General features: G+C 60.7%; 1 protein-coding gene across 2 annotated transcripts; it reads right to left on the reverse strand.

The window, feature by feature from the left end:
* Nucleotides 1-244: 244 nt before the first annotated feature.
* Nucleotides 245-19,598, reverse strand: GPR132 (G protein-coupled receptor 132). Of its 2 annotated transcripts, none has more exons than XM_081144984.1 (3): nucleotides 19,543-19,598; nucleotides 3,808-3,914; nucleotides 245-2,584 (listed from the first exon to the last, which is right to left on the reverse strand). In XM_081144984.1, the coding sequence occupies exons 2-3, from the start codon at nucleotides 3,812-3,814 to the stop codon at nucleotides 1,488-1,490; spliced, it is 1,104 nt and encodes a 367-aa protein (XP_081001110.1). In that variant the 5' UTR covers nucleotides 3,815-3,914; nucleotides 19,543-19,598; the 3' UTR covers nucleotides 245-1,487. The 2 variants fall into 2 exon arrangements, with proteins under 2 accessions (XP_081001110.1, XP_081001109.1); XM_081144983.1 differs by lacking the exon at nucleotides 19,543-19,598 and adding an exon at nucleotides 6,739-6,872.
* Between the last annotated feature and the right edge of the window lie 1,474 nt (nucleotides 19,599-21,072).

Genomic DNA, 21,072 nt, shown 5'->3' on the forward strand with positions numbered 1-21,072 from the left:
TAACCCGTAAATAGATAGAGCAGCCCCAGGAAACTCACACGCAATCCACCTTTGGAACATCACATGGTCCCCCGCGCTGTCTTGACTCTCCCCCCCAGACTGTTCTGGGGCCCCCACCCACCAGAGAGCCCAGGGTGCACGCCCCTCTCCCGGGCCTGGCCTCCAGGGAAGCCCTAGAGGGAAATGTTCACTAGAAAAGGGGAAATGACATTATTTCATTTAAAGAGGAAGCTGAGGCTGACATGGATTCATTGCATTTTTATCTCAAAGGAATTTTCCAAATGTGTCTTCTCAATGCCTCCCACGGTGAAGACCGACAGTCAGGGCTGCCTTACAGAAACGAAAGCTAATCGAGCACACCGTCCACGCAGTTTCCCAGGAAACAAACGCCCCAGACGTGCAGGGAGCCTGGGCCCGGCCCCGGCTGCTGGGAGGTGCCTGAGGTGGAGGTAGTGGGTCAGACTCCTACACTGACCAGGTGAGGTAGGTGTCACTGGCCCTGTTGCAGATGGGGAAACTGAGGCAGTGGTGTGGCTTGTCAGGGGCAGAGCCTGGGTCAGACACTGAGCTGTGTGGTTTCCAGGGAGCCCACTTTCTTTCGACCACCCGCCACCCCTGTCCTGCGCTCCGTCTGTGCCTGGTGAGGGGCCGGAGGCCGAGGGGCCATCACCTGCCTGCTCCTGATCTGGCCTGTCCCAGCCCTCGGCCGGCTTCTCTCCTGACCATGAACCCAGGAAGCCTGGAAGTGAAGGAATTCCAGCCATCTCTGAGCCTTGCTGGCAGTGCTAACCATTCCCGGAGTCCACTGGCATTTCCAGCCGACATGAGCACCTGGGGCTACCTGCAGATGACATGTGGCACCCGCCCCCCAGCTCCCCTGAGGGGGTGGTACATGCAGCCTCCCCCATTAGACCTGCTCGGCACAGAGCCCACCCCAGCCGAGGGCCACTGGGGCTGGGCTCCTGCCCTACCCCCCAGGTCCTAGGCACCATGAGAAGGTGCTCTGTGCACATGGCCCACAGTGAACTGTCATGGTCATCCAAGCAACAGAAAAGCCCAGAAATAAAGTCATCACTGTGGATGCCCACGGGGCACCTCCGCCGTGCCCAGCATGTGCCAGCTGCCAGCAGCACCAGGCAGGCACGTGGCCTCTGCCAGCAGCCCTGCTGTTTGCTAATAGCCCAGCGAGCGAGGGCAAACTGTGGACGGAGAGGCCCTCCTGCCTGCCACGTGCTGCCTGGGTGCCTGCCCTGGGTACAGTTGCCCTCACCTTGGGCCCTGTGGGGCCCAGTGGGAGAGCCTTGGGGGCTGGGTCCTGAGGGGAAGAGGCTCACAGAGGGCATGGCTCCAGGAATAAGAAATTGGTGGCATGACTTCCAGAGGGGCTTCATGAAGTGGACACTGGCTGGTGGGTTCTGTGGACAAGGAAGCCACCCAGCTGGCGCTGGACTCCCAGGCCAGCCGGCCTACCCTGTAGGACACTGGGCTCAGCAGGACTCCTTCCTCAGCCTCTCCAGGGCACCCAGAGAGACCCACGTGGCCCGCTGTGACCCGGGGGGCTGGAAAGGCCTGGGGAACATGCCACTGTTGGGGAGCGACACGGGCGACCGCCTCTCCTCCGAGTCCTTCGAACACGTGAGTTTGGTGACCTCTATCTTGGTGGACCACTTTTTCCACTTCCTGTGGGTTCTGGACACTTCTTGCCATGAATGGTTCGTGGCCAGCAAGTAGATGATGGGGTCAGCCACGCTGTTCACCGTGGACAGGCACAGGAATACCATGGAGGCCGTGTAGAGCTTGACCTCCAAGGCGCACACGGAGCCCGGGTTGCCGCCGTAGTAGGAGAAGGCCACGGCTTTCATGAGCAGCACCAGGTGGTAGGGGGCAAAGCAGGCCAGGAAAATGACCACGACCGCGGTGGCCGTGTGCCTCACCTTGGCCTTCTGCGCGGCGCTCAGGCCCTCGCTCCGCTTGATGCTCCTGAAGATGCGGTGGTTCGTGAAGGCGATGACACACAGCGGGAGCACGAAGCCCACGGCGAACCGCAAGTAGTAGTAGTAGGCGGTCCTGCTGTTCATGGGCACCGTCTCGAAGCACCGCCCTCTCTCCTCCGTCTGGAACACCGGGTAGTGAACCAGCCCCACCAGGAGGAACACGGCCGCCGAGATGAGGACGGCGGTCCTCCGGCGCCGGCGGCCGCGGCTCTCCAGCGCGTACACCACGGCCACGAAGCGGTCGCAGGAGATGCAGCACAGGAACAGGATGCTGACATACAGGTTGCAGAAGAAGACGTAGGCGGTCACCCTGCAGGCCCACAGCCCCAGGGTCCAGCTGTGCTCGTTCTGGACGTAGATGACCCACAGCGGCAGGGTGCTGGCGTAGAGCAGCTCGCACACGGCCAGGCCGAACAGGTAGACGGCCAGCACGCTGCCCTGGAGCGCCTGCAGCAGCGTCAGCCAGGCCGTCAGGCAGTTGGCCGGCAGCCCCAGCGCGCACACGGCGCTGTAGGTCACCACCAGGAACACCCGGCTCTCCTGGAAGGGCACCGTGCAGTTGTCCTGGCGGGCCTCCTGCGGGGGGCTTCCTGTGGGAGAGACAGCGTGGGGATGGGCCGTAGAGCCTCTCCAGAGCCGCTAAGAAACGTCACGGTCTGTGGTGACTCCGGACTAGACGCACCAGGGCCTAATCATCTCCGAACGGGGTTCTCCACGCGACCCCGAGACCCTCGGCCTGCGGCCCGGTGGTACTGCGGTCGGAGACCTGGGGCCACGCCACGTAAGGCCAGTGGCCCACCCAGGTCGCTTTCCTAAAGGGTGGTTTGTATGGAAGAGAAAGTGATTCTCTCCCTGCCCGCCGAGCCCTCTGCTGAGCACAGTCTCCGCGGAGTCTAAGGGTAGGAGAGGGGGGACACCTGTCTCTGCCTGAGCTGTCCCCGCCCGCCAGGCTCTCCCAACCCGCACCCACCCTGCTGTGCAAAGCCTCCTTGGAGCCTGCCCTCCCCCACCCTGGCACCCCCAAAACAGCCCTGTCTCCATCCCAGCTTGGTGGCTCAGCACTGGGTCTGCTCCAAGAAATGGGCACAATGTGAGGCCCAGACAGACATCCAAACCTCTGACTGATCCCCTAGCCCTGGGCCTGATTTTTCTTCAAAAGGGCAGGAAATGGGAGCTTTCTAAATGTCTTTTTTTTTTTTTTTTAATTATCTTTATTGATTTCAGAGAGAGGAAAGGAGAGGAAGAGAGAGATGGAAACATCAATGATGAGAGAGTCATTGATCGGCTGCCTCCTGCACGCCCCTTGCTGGGGATCAAGGAGCCCACAACCCGGGCATGTGCCCCGATTGGGAATCGAACCCCAATCCCCTGGATCCTAGGTCGATGCTCAACCGCTGAGCCACACCAGCTGGGCACCTTTCTGAACGTCTCGATGGAGAGCCTCTAGCTTTGTCATTTCTGAGTTAGTTTGAATCTCTTTTGCATGCTCTATTTTTTTTTTAAATCCTTACCCAAGGATACATTTTCATTGATTTTTAGAGAGAGAAGAAGGGAGACAGAGAAACATTGATCAGTCGCCTCCTGCACATGCCCCAACTGGGGATTGAGCCTGCAACCGAGGTACGTGTCCTTGGCCAGAATCAAACCCAGGACCCTTCAGTCTGCAGGCCGATGCTCTAACCACTGAGCAACCCGGCCTGCATGCTCATTTTAAAAATAATTATCACTGTTGTGAGACAAAGTGCATTGTGGTGAAATTCTTACGGGCTCCCTCCTGAATGTTTAAGGTCAGAGGAGTCATGGGGGCTCTCACCTGGCATGTTTGCCGGTTCCAGTGTCAGGGCGGCTCTACGACAGCTTTCCAGTGCACATCATGTCTTAGCGGTCCTGTTGCAAAGGTCACTCAGGGTTTAAAATGACCTGGAGGAAAAGTAGGTTGAAATCGCTTTAGGCAAATCAGATTAAATCATAAGTGAAGTCATTTGACAAATGGTTATCGGGCAGTTATTATGAACCAAGTCCTGTATTTATTCTGTGAATTCAACAGTGTCCTTAATATATAAAGAGCTCCTACAAATCAACAAGAAGTGTCAAAGCAATAAGCAGATCATTCACAGAAGAAACAAATGTAGCTCCTAAAAATAAAATTTTTTAAAAAGCTCAACTCACAATGAAGGAAATGCGAACAAAATTGTCAAATGGTAGTCTTTTTTTTTTGCCTCTGAGGTTGGCAAAAAGAAAGAACTTTAATTTCTGGTGCTGGCAAGAGCATGAGGAAGTGACACCTTTCACTGTGCTGACGGCAACGTGAACTGGCACGGCATGGTGCCTGCTTCCAAAAATCTTCAATTACCCAAATTGCACAGCACATGTCACCTGAAAGAATGTCCCAGTGAAAGAGCCCAGGCCCCCAGGAGAGCACCCACGACCCCTCAGCCTTCCCCGGGCTTCCTTCTCTCACCACAGGTGCCCTAAGACAGGCTCCATCCTGATCAGCCAGCGAGGGGCTGTGGGGAGGGGAGACTCTACCACATCCTCAGATGGTATAAAAGATGAGCCCCAGCTCCGAGGAGCCACTGTGTCCTGCTCTGCTCAGAGGCAGACCCACACATTTTGGAGCCACCGAGGCTGGGCCGGGAGGGTCGACCGCTGGCTCTCAACCCAATCCCGCTGCCTTGTGCCGGCCCCGCCACAGGGCCCACTGGCCACACTCCCTACCCATTGGCCTCCCAGCCCTCCTTCTGCAAGCATATTCCACCAGCTGGAAGCAGCAGGAAGCCGAGATATTTACCTGAAACTACAGAAAGTTCCCTGAGTTAGACATTCTAAGTAAGACCCAAAATGCATGCAGAGGTGAGACTCCATCCCCAAGTGACAGTCACCTTTTCAGACTGACGTTCCCCCCATGGGCCCGAAGGGTCCTAGGGCCTTGCCGGCCCTGTACCCCACCCCACCCCATGTCTCAGGTCAGACCCCTGCCAGCTGCAGGTTGGGGGCATGGGCCACCCTGGGTGCTGTGGCTGAGGGCCACCTGCCAGGCTCTGTCCTCTAAGGAGATGATGGTCTGAGGCCCAGTGGGACCCACAGCCTAGGGAGAGATGCAGCCTCCTAAAAATAGAGACTCAGCAGGCTCTAGGGTGAGGGAGGCAGAGTGGCCTCGCGGGCTAGGGCCCCCAGGGGAGGAGCTGCTCACCTCAAAGCTGTCCAGACAGCCTGGACCCCGAAGCATGGGGGCACCGCCAGCCTACCCCCCTCCCTCTGCTGATTTCCTTGCTCAGGAGGAGCTGCTGGGGAAGGGCTCCAGGAGGGAAGGGGCTCCTGGAAGGTGCCTGCTGCCTTCACTAGAATTCCAGAGCCTTCTGAAGGCTGGAGGGTGAGCCCTGTCCTCTGGGGAGCCCTGTCCCCAGGCTGCCTCTCCTTGAAGCAGATAGGAGCAGGGGTCGGGGTGGGGGTGTCTAGTAACCGCTTCTGCAAAAGCCAGAGGAAGTGGTAGCCCAACTGAAAGGCTCCCTCCCCTACAAGCCTCTCACAGCACAGCCCCTCCCATTGGAGGCCACAGGCCGCTCACATGGCCTGTGCAGTGCCAGGTGCTGATGTCCAGACCCAGGGCCTTGTCCCTGACCATCAGGCCCGGACAGTGGCTGGACATGTGGAGATCAGGAAGGGATCCCACGGAGAGAACCAGCCCTCCCAGTGGAAGACTGAGTAGGTGTGAGGCCCTGGCCCCTCCCGGGCTCGCCGACCTTGGGATCCAGGGGGAGACCCTCGGGGAGCATGGAGCAGCCGGGTGCCAGTGCAGCCTGAGAGTGGACCCCAGGCCCCGGGACCCTGACACCAGCACTCAGCTCCTGTCCCTCACCATGGTGGTGGCCTGGGACACTTGCCCCACTGCCCACTCCCTGGCCCACACCCCTCAGAGCTTGTCCTGTACTTGGACAAATGGTTTCAGTTCTCTTCCCAGGAACTTCCTGGGCCTGGTGACCTGTTCCTGGCACCTCCTGCTCCCACTTTCACCTCCTCTACTTTCTGCTTCCTCTCAAGTCCATGCTCCTTGAGGGTCTCCCCCTGCACCCCAAGGTGAGCAAGCCCGGGAGGGTCCAGGGCCTCACACCTGCCCAGCCTCAGTGGGTCCTTCCCTCTCCTGAGCTAGCAGCTGGGACACCAGGCAGCAGCCAGGGTGACAGTGAACCCTCCACCCCACCAGCCCCAGAGAGCCTGTGGCCGGTCCTGGCATGTGGCCGGGGCTCTGTGGGGAGTGGGCCGCCCACCTCGGGCACAGGCTCCCCCGGGCCAGGTTCCTCTCCTGGCCTCTCTGGTTGAACGTTTAGTGGGAGGACAAGGCCGGGCAGGAGTGGCCCTGGGTTCTCCCACACAGGTACCCTGCCCTTTCCTAAGGTCATCCCAGGTCCTGCCCACCTTTGGGATCCCACAGAGGCGGGTCTTGGCTATAGAGTGACAGACCCCCGTGGGATGGCCCTGATTCAGCCGGCGGCGGCTCCCAGCCCTGGGCCTGGGGAAGGGACGTGCCGGCCTGCGCATGCGGGCGGGGATCTGACAGTGTGCAGGGTGGGCTGGTGGGCTGGAGGCCCCTTCACACCTGCCCCCCGCCCCCCTAGCCCAGGTACCTCCTGAGCCTCCGCATCCCCCAAAGCCCACAAGCTTCACCTCCTCCCAGCCCCACCACCTCCGCAAGGCTGCCCCTCCTGGTGGCCCCGTTGCTCCCCCCGCCCCCCAGCACGCTCACCTGCGGCCGCTTGGCCAGGTGCTGAGCCCAGCGATAGGCATTTTCCAGACGAGAGCAGGGCGCGTCCTCGGAGGCCTCAAGTGGCAGGTACGGAGCTGCCTCGCCCGCCTGCCCCGCAGCACGTCCCTCAGTCTTTTAAACCACGTGCTTTTTCACTATGAACTTCTCACACAGACGCGGAAACACCAACCACGAGCCCCACACATCCAGCGCCTATGTCACCTGACCTGACCGCCCTGTCCCCCCCACACCCTGGGGCCCGGCCCGCCTGGACTCACCGGGCTCCCGCCGGGCACTCGGGGTCTCTCCTGTTCTCCCCACGTGCTCATTCGGACCTGGCCGCCTTTCTGCAGTGTCCTGCTTTCCAGCCCTGGCAACACATCACCCGGGGCTCAGGCAAACGGGCCTCTGCAGAGCCACCCTCCCAACACGGGGACCCATTTTCTGTTTCTCCCTTTTCCATGGATTTTGAACACACCTTTTAAAAGCACACTTGCATTTCCTTAATCACTAATGAGGTTGAGCCCCCCCAGATCCAAGCTCTTACTAATCTTATCCCCCCCCAAGGTGTCCCCTGGCAGAGGTAACCCTTCTCAAGCCCCTTGGCCAGGGCAGCCCCTCCAGACAAGGGAGCTGGCTGCTTCATATCCTCCCAGCACACCCCAAATCAGCACCAAGCACAGGGCACCCAGGGGTTCCTGAGGGCCTGGGAGGCGTGAGGAGAGGTCCCAGGGATGCACCTGCCCGGAGCTCCTGACTCTCGCCCTGGACCAGCAGCCAGGTGAGGACTTTGCAGGGGACAGTCTCAGGGTAGAGGCTCCGAGGGAGCAGCAGGAGGTCCCCACACCCGGCCCCCCCCCCCGCACCCCAAACCCTCCTGCTGACACACTGCTGTGGGCACAGGTGCCTGGGTTCTCTGGTGAAGGCCTCCGGGCTAAGACCCCCCCCAACAAGCTCGCCTTTGCTGTCAGACCCCCTGCCTGCCCCCTGCCAGCATGTGGAGACTTACTCAGGCCGTCCCTGTGGCCCAGCCTCTCCTCAGGCCCAGCTGGGGGCTTTCAGAAAACAGCAGGGACTAACCCACTGTCTCTAAACCCCGGATAACAGAGACTCCAGGGTTGACCGCCCGGGGGGGATGCCAGCCCAACGCGGGCCTGTCACTGTCCTGGGGGCTGACAACAGGAAACAGGCCCAGACCCACTTCCCCTCTGACAACACCCGGCGCCAGAGACGGGAAACACCTCTGAGTTCACTCGAGGTCTTTGCAGTGGCCAGGTGGACACATGGCCAGCCTCCTGGGACAGACAGACTGGGCGGGACCCATGGGGCTGGGACCCTCGAGAGGTGGACTCCAGCTCCTGACCCAGCGTCTCCAGGGCAGGGTGGGCACTGCAGGGCCAGCCTCCAGGAAGCCTCACCCTCCCAGGAACACCACGGACACAGGGAGAGAGGAGGGGCAGCCGGCCCTGGTCACAGTGGCCCCGAGACCAGCTGCCCCCACCCCTATCCTGTATCGCCCCAGCTGTGCACACGGCGCCTGCCCTCCCAATCACCACCCTGGGGGGCTGCTGGAGGAAAAGGGCCTGCACCAGCCACCCTTGGTTCTGCCTCTGACGCCCCAGGCGGTTCCAGCCTGACCAGTGGCCTCCGTGGGTGGGTCCCCAGACACAGCATCCTTCCCTAAGGCACCGCCCACCAGGCTAAAACATCCTACATCCAAATGCGCGGCCCCGTCTCCTTGGAAAACACCACAGCTGCAGGCAACCCACGGCCTCCTCACCCACCCTCTGCCCCACAGGCTGGTCCCGGGTTTCGGGGTGAGAGAGGCCAGTGCGAGCCCCTTCCCTAAGCCCGGCACTGAGGCCTGACTCGTGCCTGCGGTCTTAGCCCCCAGGGCAGGGCCGGGCCACAGCGCTTCAGTGGCCTCTGTGTCCGGACTTCGGCAGGATGGTCCATGTGGTGTGTCCAGGCTGCGGCTCCCTGCATGTCCAGGGTGGGGAGAGCCAGGGGGCACCCCCACTCTGCACTGTCCTGCAGCACCTCGAAAGCTGGGCCTGGAGCGTGTGCAGGTCTGAGCACAGGCCTCACCTCAGCCTTCTGAACACCTGCCCTGCGGCTGTGGTGTCCATGGGCCACTGCCCAAGCATGTCACCCTCCTCCCAGGGGCTCAGACGCAGGACAGCGCTTCCAAACCGAGCAAGCGGAGCTGGGGCTCTGGGAGCCCCGGACCCCCTGTCCCTCAGCAGCAGCCTCCAGAGGCCCCGGGTCCGAGGGAGGCCGGGTCTCAGCAGGGGCAGAGCCAGCCAAGCCAGGTGTCCCCTGGGCTTGCAGTGCAGCTGGCACTTCACGCAGGGACCTGCCCCCTCTGCACCCCACTTAGGGGTTCCCTGCACCCCAGCTGGTGGGTCAGGTGGGAAACACAGGTCTAACCCTCTGTCGTGTCAGCTGAGTCCTCCCCTTAGTGCCTCAGGAGGGCCTGGGGGCAGGAGCTGAGGGGCGAGCTGGGTGGCAGCTGTGCCCACCCCCACCCTCGCCCCCAGGACCCTTATTGCCCCTGCTGTGCACAAATCCCTGGCCAGGGCAGGGGGGTGTGGGAGGGGGGTTTTAGGGGAGGAGAGGGCTGAGGGGCACCTGTGGGTCAGTGTTAGAGAGAAGCAGGACGCCGTCGCCTGGCTGGGGGTCCGGGTGCTCCTCCTGAGGGCTGAGTGTCTCCCGGGGGGGAGGGGGCTGCAGCCTCCTGGTGTGGACACCCCCAGGGCACCTGCTCCCGTGGCCCCCGACTTTGGCTGGGCAGGTGCCTGTGAACCTGGAAACGCTTCCACGTCTATCCTGTCCGCAATGTCGTTTTAATCATTTCACGACGGGGAAAAGTATCCACCCTTGTGAATCGCTGTCCTGTGCTCAGATCCAAATTTCGGGAGATACAGAAGGGAGGGGGGAGGCGTCCGCTCCCGGCCCACGCCCAGGACCAGATGACCATCCTCCTGGGGGACGGCGGGTAAAGGTTTTATGAAGAAAAGCAGGAGAGCGTGAACCCCAAGGAACCACCACCTGGATGCTAGAGACGCAGATGCTCTCAGACGGGCGACCCCGGGAAAAGGCAGGCGCCCGAGTCGAATGCAGACCCCGGGACTCGGCGCCCAACACGCGCGGCTTCACCTCCAGAACCAAGCGCGTGTCCTGCGCGACCCGACCTGAGCCCGCCTCTTACTGAAGCGCACACGCCCGGCTTCCCGTCCTCACGGGGCTCCCCGCCTCGCATCTCCCCGCATCTCCCCGCATCCCCCCTGCGAGCAGCGCCTCCGCCCCAGGAGCGGCATGCTGACTTTCTGGAGCGACCAGGCTGCTTGTCTCGGGCACTGCGGCACATCCTGGGCTCCGCCTGACTGGTCCTCCCGTGCCATTCAGTGTGTCCCCCTCATCCGTGTGTCTCGTCCCTGGAAGCTGGTCCTAAAGCCCTCAGGTGCGGGAGGCATTTCTGGTGACAGTTTCTCTGCAGCGCGTGTGACAACTTGGAAATGATCAGCGGGCGGGGCGCCCGGGGCAACACTCCCGCGCCCGGTCACCCGCCTGGGGGCTGCACCCCCGCTCCCGCTCCCGCCAAGTCGCCGCCCCGCTCGTGGCCAAGCAGTGGCTCCTGGTGTGTATGTTCCTCGTGGATCGACTGGCGGGGAAGAGTGTTCGCTCCCCCGTCGCCGGGGAGGACAGGGTCCGCTGGCCGCAGCCGAGAACCCGAACTTTCTCTGAGTACCGTTCAGGATTCATAGATCTTTTTATTGTGGCAAATTTTACGTAACATCAAGTATTCAATTTTAAGAGCACAGCTCAGTGGCATTGAGCAGATTCACGCTGTTGCACAACCACCCCCAGCGTCATCTCCAGAACGCTCCCATCTTCCCAAACCGAACCCCCTCCCGCCTCCCGGCACCACCGGCACTGTCTGCCTCCATGGGCCGGACTCCCCCAGGGGCCCCGAATCCGTGGGGTCACACAGTGTCCGCCCTATCTCACTCAGCATGACGTCCGCAGGCCCCTCCGTGTCCCAGCCGGTGTCGGCGTGTCCTTCCTCGCTAAGGCTGAGCCACCCCTCGGTGTGGGGGGACCACGGCGGGCTATGCATCATCCGCGGTGGGCTCCCGGGCTGCTGCGGCCTTTGGGAAACTGGGTAACGCGGCCCTGAGCCTGGGCGGGCAGGCTCGCGGATTTTCCTGTGCTCAGCTTGTGGCAGTCAGCCGCACACGTAACTCCTGAGGTCACTGCAGTTGTCCCACGTGTGACAGATCTTGCACCCGCCGCTTCAGATCGGTTATGACGCGCGGGTGTGGAGCGAGCCCGCGTCCCGTGCCCGTCTGTCTGTGCGACGCCGGAGCCCGCTGGCCAGGAGACCGTCCCTCGTGCCTTTCCTGGCTCGGGCCCTGCCCCCCACCTTGGGCCTCAGCGACGCTGAATCAGGGGCGGGGGGGGGGGCACGGGGCTGCCGGGGTTTCCCTGGGACCCGGCCTTCCTCATCAGAGCAGGAGTTTCCCGGGGGGCGCCGGCAGGGAAGGGGCTCTCGGGGGCTCAGAGCAGTTCCTGAAAGAGCTGGCCCGAGACAGCAGAGGCCGGGGGAGGACAGGGGCTTTTGAGAAGTGTCATCCTGAGAGCCCGGTGATTCAGAAACCCTCCTCGTCAGCCCTGTTACTCTGACTGGGGCACACCCTGCGTGTCAACCAGGAGGCATGGTTTCAACAAAGCCGTAGGGTGTCCTAGTTCAGGCACAGGCGGGGTTCCTATTGCCCCAGAAACCCCAGGCAACCTTGCTGAACGCACGGGGCTCTCTTCTCCCCCGGCTGGCCTGGCAGCTTCCGCAGCCGTGGGGAACAGGGTGCCTCTCGTGGTCCACTGTGGCTACTTGAGCTCCAGCCTTCACACCTGCGTTCCGGGTGTCAGGCAGGAAGGAAGCTGAGGGCGGTGGGCCCTGCCCCTCAAGAGACGTCCCAGAGCTCACCCGTCCAGGACTCGGGAAGGAGGCAGGCAGGGCCGACCTCGTCCTGGGGCAGGACAGGGACCCAAGGCCACAAGAGGAGGCCATTTACTTGGTCAACAGCTGTTTTATTAAGCGCCTGCTTTGTGCCAGGGCCCAAAGTACGGTAAATATTCTCCCCACCCCCAGGGAAGACACCCCTGGCCTCTCTCAGCCCCGCTGCTCGCCCAGACCACTGTCCCCAGACCCCAGCTCCTCACCGAGAGTGGCACTGTTGGTTTCTAGGAACTTTTGGTTTTGCTCTAAAAGTTCCTTGACACAGAAGGGTGTCAAGACCTCCCCCAGAGGGACAGCAAGGTGCAGGTGTGGTCAGGGCCACCCCAGACCTCCCCAGAGGGGCAGCAAGGTGCAGGTGTGTCCCTCCCTGGCCACCCTGGGAAGTCTGTCTGGCCACAGCTGAGAGGTAAGAGGCAAAGGGAGCCTCAGCTTGGAGCCCTCCATGGCCAGGTGGTGGAGCTCGTCCAGCTGGTGTCTTTCCAGCTCACCCCCCAGTTCCTCAGCCATCAGAGGTCAGAGGTCAGCAGCACTAACCCCACTTCCCGCACTGTCAGAGAATGAAAGCGAATCCTCCCCTGGATTCTCCTCACCTCTGGAGACTCCCCGGCCTCACCCTCACGCCCTGCAGCCCAGCCCAGGCTAGGACCTTGCCCAGTGGTCCCCACCCAGAGTGATTTCATCCCCAGGGGACACTTAGCCTTTCTGGAGACATTTTTGGGTCTGAGTGGGAAGAGGAGGGATGGTGCTAAACAGCCCATAATGCACAGGACAGCCCCTCCCCGACCACAGAGAACCATCAGCTCCAAACCTCGCCTTCACCATGCTGGGTGGGGAGCCCTGAAGCCCCTGGGGCAGGCCCCCTCTAGGAGTTGCTCTGGGGCCCCGAGGGAGGAGGGTGGGCCAGGGACACAGGTGCCTGCTACAGCTGGGGGCAGCCCCTGATCTCCCCAACCACTCCCCCCAGAACCCCCCCTCCCTGGGGAAGCCCCAACTCCAAGCCAGCAACCAAGGCCAGGGCAGCTGGACCAAGTTGCCTGCATGGCCAGGAGCCAGCCCTGGGTGCCCAGCAGGCTCTGGGACCCTGTGCCCTCCTCCACCTGTAACCCTGCTGCTACTTAAAAAGCAGAAGCAACCTGGGAGGGGGAACTGCCAGGGGTGGGGCTTTCGTGGGTGCTGCCCGAGGCTCCCCCCTCCCCCACCCATGACACCTTCCCAGGCGAGACAGCCCCCCATGTGGAAAAACACCCGCGGCTGAGGTCTAGCCCGCCATGCGCACCGGAACAACTGGTTTCCTCCGCTGCTGGGAGCCGGGCTGCAGCCGCGACAGCTCCCGGCTTCCTGGGTCACCCTCAGCTGAGCGAGCATTTACAGAGCCTGCTCCCTGCACTGCCCTGGGTGGGTCTGGAATGTGGGGGATCCCCAGAGGCCCACAGCCCAAGGAGGGACCCTTGCATCAGCAGGCATGGAGAGAGACCATAGTGGCCGCCCTGGAAGTGGGACCACAATCCCGGAGTGTGGTCGAGCATTGCAGCTGGACCTGAGGCCTGAGCTGAGCCAGCCAGAGCCCAGGAGGGCTTCCTGGGGCAGAGGGGTCTGCAGAGGGGCAGCTAGTGGCAGCCTCTAGGGGGAATCCCCTTAGGAGGGGAGGGGCCAGGACTCTGCAGCTTGTCTCCCAGGCTGGCTGCAGGAACGTGCTGCTCTGCCAGGTGTCAGGGAGAGGTCAGAGGTCAGAGGTCGGGGAGAAGGCTGGGCCAGTGTCAGGGCCAAAAGGCAAGGTGGGGTGGTTGGGGATTTGGACCCAAGAAGACATTGGGAGAGGAGATGAGAGAGATCCGGACACTGCCAAGTGGAAGGGAGATCTGGGGGACACAAGACATGGAGGGGTGCCCAAAAAGACTGGTGGTGCCAGGGCCTCAGAGGCCAGGCAAGGCTGGCATTGCCCGGTCACCTGCCCACAGTGAGGTGGGGCAGACGGGCAGGTGGTGGTGCAGCTGCCCAACTGAGAAGTTCTGCGCAGGGTCCAGAGAGGGGAGTCAGGGGGACACCCCAGATGGAGGCAGAGGACAGAGGGAAGGGGTGTGTGCACCGTGGTGTGTGCATGTGTGTGCACTGTGGAGGGTGTGTGCGCGCACAGTGGTGTGTGTGCACCGTGGAGGGTGTGTGCATGTGTGTGCACTGTGGTGTGTGTATGTGTGCAGTGAAGGGGGTGTGTGCATGCACTGCGGTGTGTGTGTGCATGCAGGGTGGGGTGTGTGTGTGTGTGCACAGTGCTGGGGTGCTGGGTGGGTGGTTGCACCGTGGTGGGCATGTGCATAGTGGTGTCTGTGCATGTGCATGTTAGTAGGTTTGTGTGGTGCGTGCACGGTGGGGGGTGTATATGTGCACATTAGTGGGTGTGGGTGGTGCATGCACAGTGGGGAGGGTGTACACGCACTGTGGTATGTACATCCACGGTGGGGGCTGTGTACACGCACTGTGGTATGTACATGCACGGTGGGGGCTGTGTACACGCACTGTGGTATGTACATGCACGGTGGGGGGGTGTACACGCACTGTGGTATGTACATGCACGGTGGGGGGGTGTACACGCACTGTGGTTTGTACATGCACGGTGGGGGGTGTACACGCACTGTGGTATGTACATGCACGGTGGGGGGTGTACACGCACTGTGGTTTGTACATGCACGGTGGGGGGTGTACACGCACTGTGGTTTGTACATGCACGGTGGGGGGTGTACACGCACTGTGGTTTGTACATGCACGGTGGGGGTGTGTACACGCACTGTGGTATGTATATGCACGGTGGGGGGTGTACATGCACTGGTTTGTACATGCACGGTGGGGGTGTTTACGTGCATGTTCGTGGGGGGTGCGTGGGGGGGGGTGCGAGCACAGTGGCCAGCGTATGGGCTCGCGCATGCGGCGTGAATCTGTCTCTACCCCTCGGGCTGATGGCCTCCACCTCACAGAAAACCCGGGTCATGACAGCTGCCTCCACTTCCTGCCCTCACCTGCAGCTCCGCACCCTCGGTCACTTACCCTGCTGAGGCTTCCTTCCTGGGTGAGGGCGAATCCCTTGCCCACTGGGCCCGTCTGCCTTCTACCCCAGCCCTGCCGTCCCTGTCAGCTTCCGCCCCGCCCCTTGGTCACCTTCACACAAGCACACACACGCGAACACATTCGCACGCACTCCGTGGGCTGACTGTACCTCCTGCCTTGCTTACTTTGCTCATTCGTTCTGACCAGTGTTTGTGAGGGATCTTTAGGGTTTTCTACAGGTGAGATCAGGTCATCTGTAAACAGTTTTGCTGGTTCCTTCCCAAGCTGGATCCATCTGTTTACATAAGCACAACCTTCCTAGGAAATTAACCCAAACCCTACTCTGCAGAAAGGCACCCAGCTCCACCAAAACCACTGCTGGCAGCTGTGTGCGTCCCCCACGCCCGGAGCCAGGGGCCCCTCCCTGGTTCCAGGCGCACAGTCCCGCCCTGAGGCTTTCCCAGGGGAATGGTGACAGGGTAATTCTAGGAAGCCAAGCGCATCTGCCACCTGCAGCCTCCACAGGGTCCTTGGCGTCACCGCAGGCTGGGACAAACCATCTGTGGTTCCAGGCTGAGCCTCAGGAACCACAGGTCAGCTGGGGGGAGAACAGGGACCAGGCATCTGGCCTAGCCTTCGGGCCATCCCCAGCCACAGCCCTGGGTTCTGGCGCCAGCCTGGTGCTGGGCTCTCCAGGCTCCTGTCAGCCTGCTGGAGCCCAGCAGTGCCCATCCGTCCGTGGTGTCAGGAGAGCTGGCCCTCCGCTGGCTCCAGGCTTCTGCTCTGAGGCCCTGTCCTTCAACCTTTTAGCTCCAAGTGTCCCTGTGGCGGGACTTTTAAATATTGCTTCAATCGACCTGCTGGTCATGGGACCAGTCAAACTTATTTCTTCTGGACAGTCTAGTTCCCTAAAAATGTGTCCATTTCATCTGTCTCCAGAAATTACTCTTATTTCTTTATTTGGAATTGATTTTTTTTTTTTTTTTTTGCATTTAATTTACATACAGTAAAATTCGCTGTGTGATGGCAGTTTGTGGGTTTTGACAAATGCAGATAGTTGTCTATCAACCAGACAGGCATGAGACAGAAAGCTGTGGCCCAGTCTCCCCTGCTGCCCCCCCACCTCCCAACACCCACACTCACCCCCTCCAACCACCACCACTACCGGCCTATTCCCCTCTCTCTAGTTTTGCCTTTTGAGATTGTCACAGGAACGGAGTTATACAGCCTTTGAATCTGGTGTCTTCCCCGCAGAAAATGTATTTGAGATTCACCTGCGTCGGGCAGTGGACGGAGTCTCCCCTCTTTACAGCCAAGTGGTATCGAGCGTCACCCCTGAGCCAGTTTGGTGCCCACCTGCCGGCTGGAGAGCACCTGGCCAGGTTCCAGCCTTTGGCGATTATAAATACAGCTGCTCTAAGACTCGCGTACAGGTTTTCGCATGAACTTAAATTTTTAGTTCTCTTGAGTGAATAGCTGGGAGCGGAAATCCTGGGTCACCACGTGGTGGGCAGGGGCCAAGCTGTCCCCGTGGCGGCTCCCCACTTCGCACTCTCCCAGGGGTGCTGCTTGGGACTACTGTCGTCAGCAGCTTTGTGGGCGTGCAGGGGTGCTGCGGGGGGTTGGTTTGTATTTGCCTAATGACAGATAACACAGGGGAGCACCCTTCGTGTTCTTATTTGCTGTCTGTGTCCCTTCCTCCCACTGGGCTCGGATCTTTGACCCGTTTTTAAAGGGGGTCATTTGTCTCTGTACTCGAGTTCTGAGGGTTCATTACATACTCCAGATACAAGCCCTTTATCCGATACGTGTTTTGCAAACATTTTCTGCCAGCCTGTGCTCGTTTCACCTTTTAAATCTTCAACTCTCTCCTCTTTCTGGTCCGTGTTGGGTCTTTCCTTTCCTTCTGCTCTGTGTCATCGGTCGAGTAACTTTTCCAGAGAACTTGCTTCTGTCTTCACCGACTTTTGTTTCCATGATGCTGATTCCCAGTCTCACTTTTAACCTGATTTTCAACTTTCTTTGGGTTTTACTGGATTTTCCCCCCCAACGTCTTTTTTAATTTGCTTTCCGAAATCAGGGAAAACCTACGTGCAGTGCCACTTACCCCTTTAGGGGTGCAGTTTTCTCTTTTCACAATGTGCTCTGTTGTGTAAGCTATTAGCACAACTGAATATAAAATATTGTCATCGCCCCCAAATTCCCTCGTGCTTCTCTGCAGTCACCCCTCCTGATGGCTGCCCCTACCTCCCCGGGCTGGACACGGCGTACGAACCCTGCGCTTCCTTCTCGCCCAGGGTGCCCGCTGATATTTCCTGGGAAGCACCCCAAGTCTGGATACACAGTGTTTTTCTCGTTTAGTTCTAGGTGTTTTAAAACTTCTATTATGGGCCCGGCCGGCATGGCTCAGTGGTTGACTGTCACCCCATGTACCAAGAGGTCACCGGGTCAATTCCTGGTCAGGGCACATGCCCGGGCTTCGGGCTTGATCCCCGGTAGGGGATGTGTAGGAGGCAGCCAATCGCTGTTTCTCTCTCATCCATGTTTCTCTCTCCCCCCTTCTCCCTTCCTCGCTCTCTAAAATCAGTAAAAACATATTTTTAAAAATACTTGTATTTAAAATCCCACTTCTATCATCATCTCTTCTTCAGCTCATTAGTCACTGAGCACGTTGAGTGTGTGTGTGTTACAGCACTCGCTGGTCTATGTTTCCCCAACATTGTATTATATCTTCAAACACTCAGCACAATTAAAAGAATTGTACAGAGAGATCCTTGTACCCTCCAGTTACACTCCACAGTTAACAACTTAGTGTACTTTCCCGTTCACACATGTCTCCATCCACCCACCCACCCACCCACCCATCCACACCTCTGTCCATGTATCCATCCATCCATCATCCACCCACCCACACCTCTGTCCATTCATCCATCCATCCACCATCCATCCATCCACACCTCTGTCCATTCATCCATCCATCCACCATCCATCCATCCACACCTCTGTCCATTCATCCATCCATCCATCCACCATCCATCCATCCACACCTCTGTCCATTCATCCATCCATCCACCATCCATCCATCTATCCATCCATCCATCCATCTGTCCATCCATCATCCATCCATCCACCATCCATCCATCCATCTATCCACACCTTTGTTCATTTATCCATCCACACACCCATCCATCCATCTATCCATCCAGCCATCCATCCATCCATCTGTCCATCCATCATCCATCCATCCATCCATCCATCCACCATCCATCCATCATCCATCCATCCACCATCCATCCACACCTTTGTCCATTCATCCATCCATCCACCATCCATGCATCCACACCTCTATTTATCCATCCACACACCCATCCATCCACCATCCATCCCTCTATCTCTCCCTCCCACTATGTATTCACCATGCCCACAGCTGCCAGACCTGCCATGCTCTGGGCATAATCCCCCACAGCCCTGGTCCTCAGCTGGCCTGGACTATGCTCCAGAGCACCAGCAGAGAGGGCAGGAGGCGCCAGCCTTGACCAGTGCCTGGGACTGGGACGCCCAGCCTGCATTCTGCCCCCGGGTGCCGAGGAGGGTGCTGCTGGCCCCGCCCTGCCCGGCGCGGGCAGGACCCGGCCTCCGTGGCGGCTGGAAGAGGGGAGCCCGGGCGACCTGCGCCCCCTGGAGGCGAGGCCGGGGGGTGGGGTGGGGGCAGCCCGCCTTGGGTGCAGTGTCTCCCCAGGGCTCCTGCCGCGCTTTGCTGCGGGGACCCCCCCCCCCCCCGTTCCGCGGACAGTGAATGACTCACGCGCCCCAGCTGGAAAGTTTCGTGGCTCAAAGCCCCAGGCAGCTGCGCGGGTGAAAGTCCCCGGTCCCTTCCCGGCAGCGACTGAAGTTCCCCAGCCGCCCAGCAGACAGGGAAACTGGGCCAGGCGCCTCCCACCGGGTTTCCCTGGGGGCCGGAGGGGCCCGCGGGCCCGGGGGCCGGGTCCTTCCCCGCCGGCCCCGCGATCCCGGCGCGGCCCCGCCGCCTGGTGGCCGCTGCGCGCACTGCGCCCGCCTCGCTCGGGGGCCTCCGAGCGGCCCCCGGGCCCCCGGGCCGCGCGCCCCGCGCTCCCAGCTGCGCACAAGCGCACCGGCCCGCTCGGGTCGCAGCGCGCCTGCCGGGGCCTCGCGTCCACCGGCGGAGGCCGCCCGCGACCACCCGAGGAGCGGCCGGCAGGTGCCAGGGCGCCCCGCCGCCTCCGCGCCCTACCCGGGGCACCCGCCCGTCCCGGCCCGGCCCGCCCCGCTGCCCGCCCGGCCCCCGTCCACAGCGGCTGCGATGGCCATCGACGGCCCGCGTCTTCCTCCCCCGCCTGGCGGAAACCCGACGGCGACCCGCTGTCTTTCCCACCTGCCGCTGGCTCAGACTCCAAGCCCAGGGCCTGGTCTTTCTCCCGGCAACGCCCGGTAACTTTTAAAAAGACTTTCAGCCGCGTAACTTAACATCTGTATCACCTGCTCCCTCCCTTACCCCCCCCCCCACACCAGCGCGCACCGCACCCTCCCCGCCCCACCGCGGCTGGACCTGTAAAGAGGCCCCAGCAATGCGGTGCTGGGGGGCAGGGAGACTGCCGTCTGGGTGCCCACATGGGGGAGCTTCAGGCCCCCCCCAGCGAGCCAGGGTGGGCTGGGCAGAGGGGTGAGCTGCCCCCACTGATGTCTCCTCTCTCTCCCTGGGTGGCCCTGGAGGGCCTGACACTCACCTGGTGTCCAGGGGTCCCCACGCTGTCCTTGTCTCCCAGCAGGCAGTGGCCAGCTTGCACCCAGCTTCTCCCACCTGTGCAGCCCCAGCACCCCTGTGCCACCCGCTTCCTCCTCTGGGCCTCTCACCCGCTTTCCTTTTCTCTGAACCTCTCTCCGCCCCTTCCTCCCCTGAGCCTATTGGAGCTGCCCCTTCAGAGTCAGGCCCTCTAAGGATCCAAAAGCCAGGCCCCGGTTTCTGATGTCCCCTGGAGGAAAGCTGTGAGCCATAGTCGGGGATTTCTGCAAAGTACCAGGATCCCCGCGGGTCTGCTGAGAACGTGAGGTGGACGTGCACATCCGCCCACCTGGCTCCTCTGACCTCCCTCAGGGCTGGACTGGCCGGTGCAGGCCCCACACGGAGGAAAACTGCTCCCAGGGGCGATGGAGAAGCCTCTAGAGCCACAGACTGGGAACAAGGAACCACCCGCGGCCTTGTGATGCGATTGGGCTCGAAGCACCAGGAGGCGCACTTGGCAATTCCTGGGCCTCTTCCACGGCCGTCTGTGGACCCAGGAGCCCAGGGCACCCGCACGCACAACACCAGAGCCAGCTCCAAACTCTTATTTTTTTATTTTTTGTTAATCACCATCCGAGGATATTTTTTTCCATTGATTTTTAGAGAGAGTGGAAGGGAGAGAGAGAGAAAGAGAGAGAGACATCAACTGGTTGCCTCCTACACGCATCCCAACTGGGGCCAGGGATCAAGCCTGCAACCCAGGTTCCTGCCCTTGACCGGGAATCGAACCCGAGACCCTTTGGTGCAAGGGCCGGCGCTCTAACCACTGAACCGCCCCAGCCAGGGCTCCAAACTGTCTTCCGGGAGGACTCCAGTCCTGCTCTGAAAGCTCCGTCCACTGGGGCAGCCTGAGCTCTGTGTTCATTAAGGGCTGAACCGCGGTCTTTCTGTTGCAGTTAAAAGGGCCAGGCTGAGTGAACTGAGCAAAGCGGCCTGCCCGCCGCCCAGGTGATTTGACTAAAAGGAAGACTTGAACCTCAGCTCCAACGCATGGAGGCCCCCAAAAAAACCAAAGCCCGAGGTCTCTGCCATCCCTGCATGGAGGTGGCCTGCTTCTCTGTTCCCTGCGGGGAAAAAAACTTACAAACTAAAGTGGGACTGAGTCCCCAATCTACCCTCTGCGCTCAACCCCAGGGCCCCGAGGTCCAAACAGCGGGTCCCTAATGAGCCTCCACAGGGCCCTGTCTCTTTCGTTTGGGCCCTTTGGTTTCTCCTTAGCTCCTCCACCTAATTCGTGTATTGGTCTGAGATTTCTTAGAAAAATTCTGTGCCGGAATTTCTCTCTCTCGAAAGGGGGAAATAACTCTAGAAATTGACAGCGGTGGCCAAAGCAACCAGCTGGGTGGATCGATGACCTTTCAACATCTCTTTTGTGTCCTGTCTCTGACAGCTTTGGAGCTGGTCCTGAGGACAGTGGTCATTTGTCCCCATATCAGTGACCACCCTCCCCGTGGGCAAGACCCTCCACTCCTGG

The sequence above is a fragment of the Miniopterus schreibersii genome (assembly GCF_964146895.1).
Source record: "Miniopterus schreibersii genome assembly, chromosome: 1".
Taxonomy (NCBI): Eukaryota; Metazoa; Chordata; class Mammalia; order Chiroptera; family Miniopteridae; genus Miniopterus; species Miniopterus schreibersii.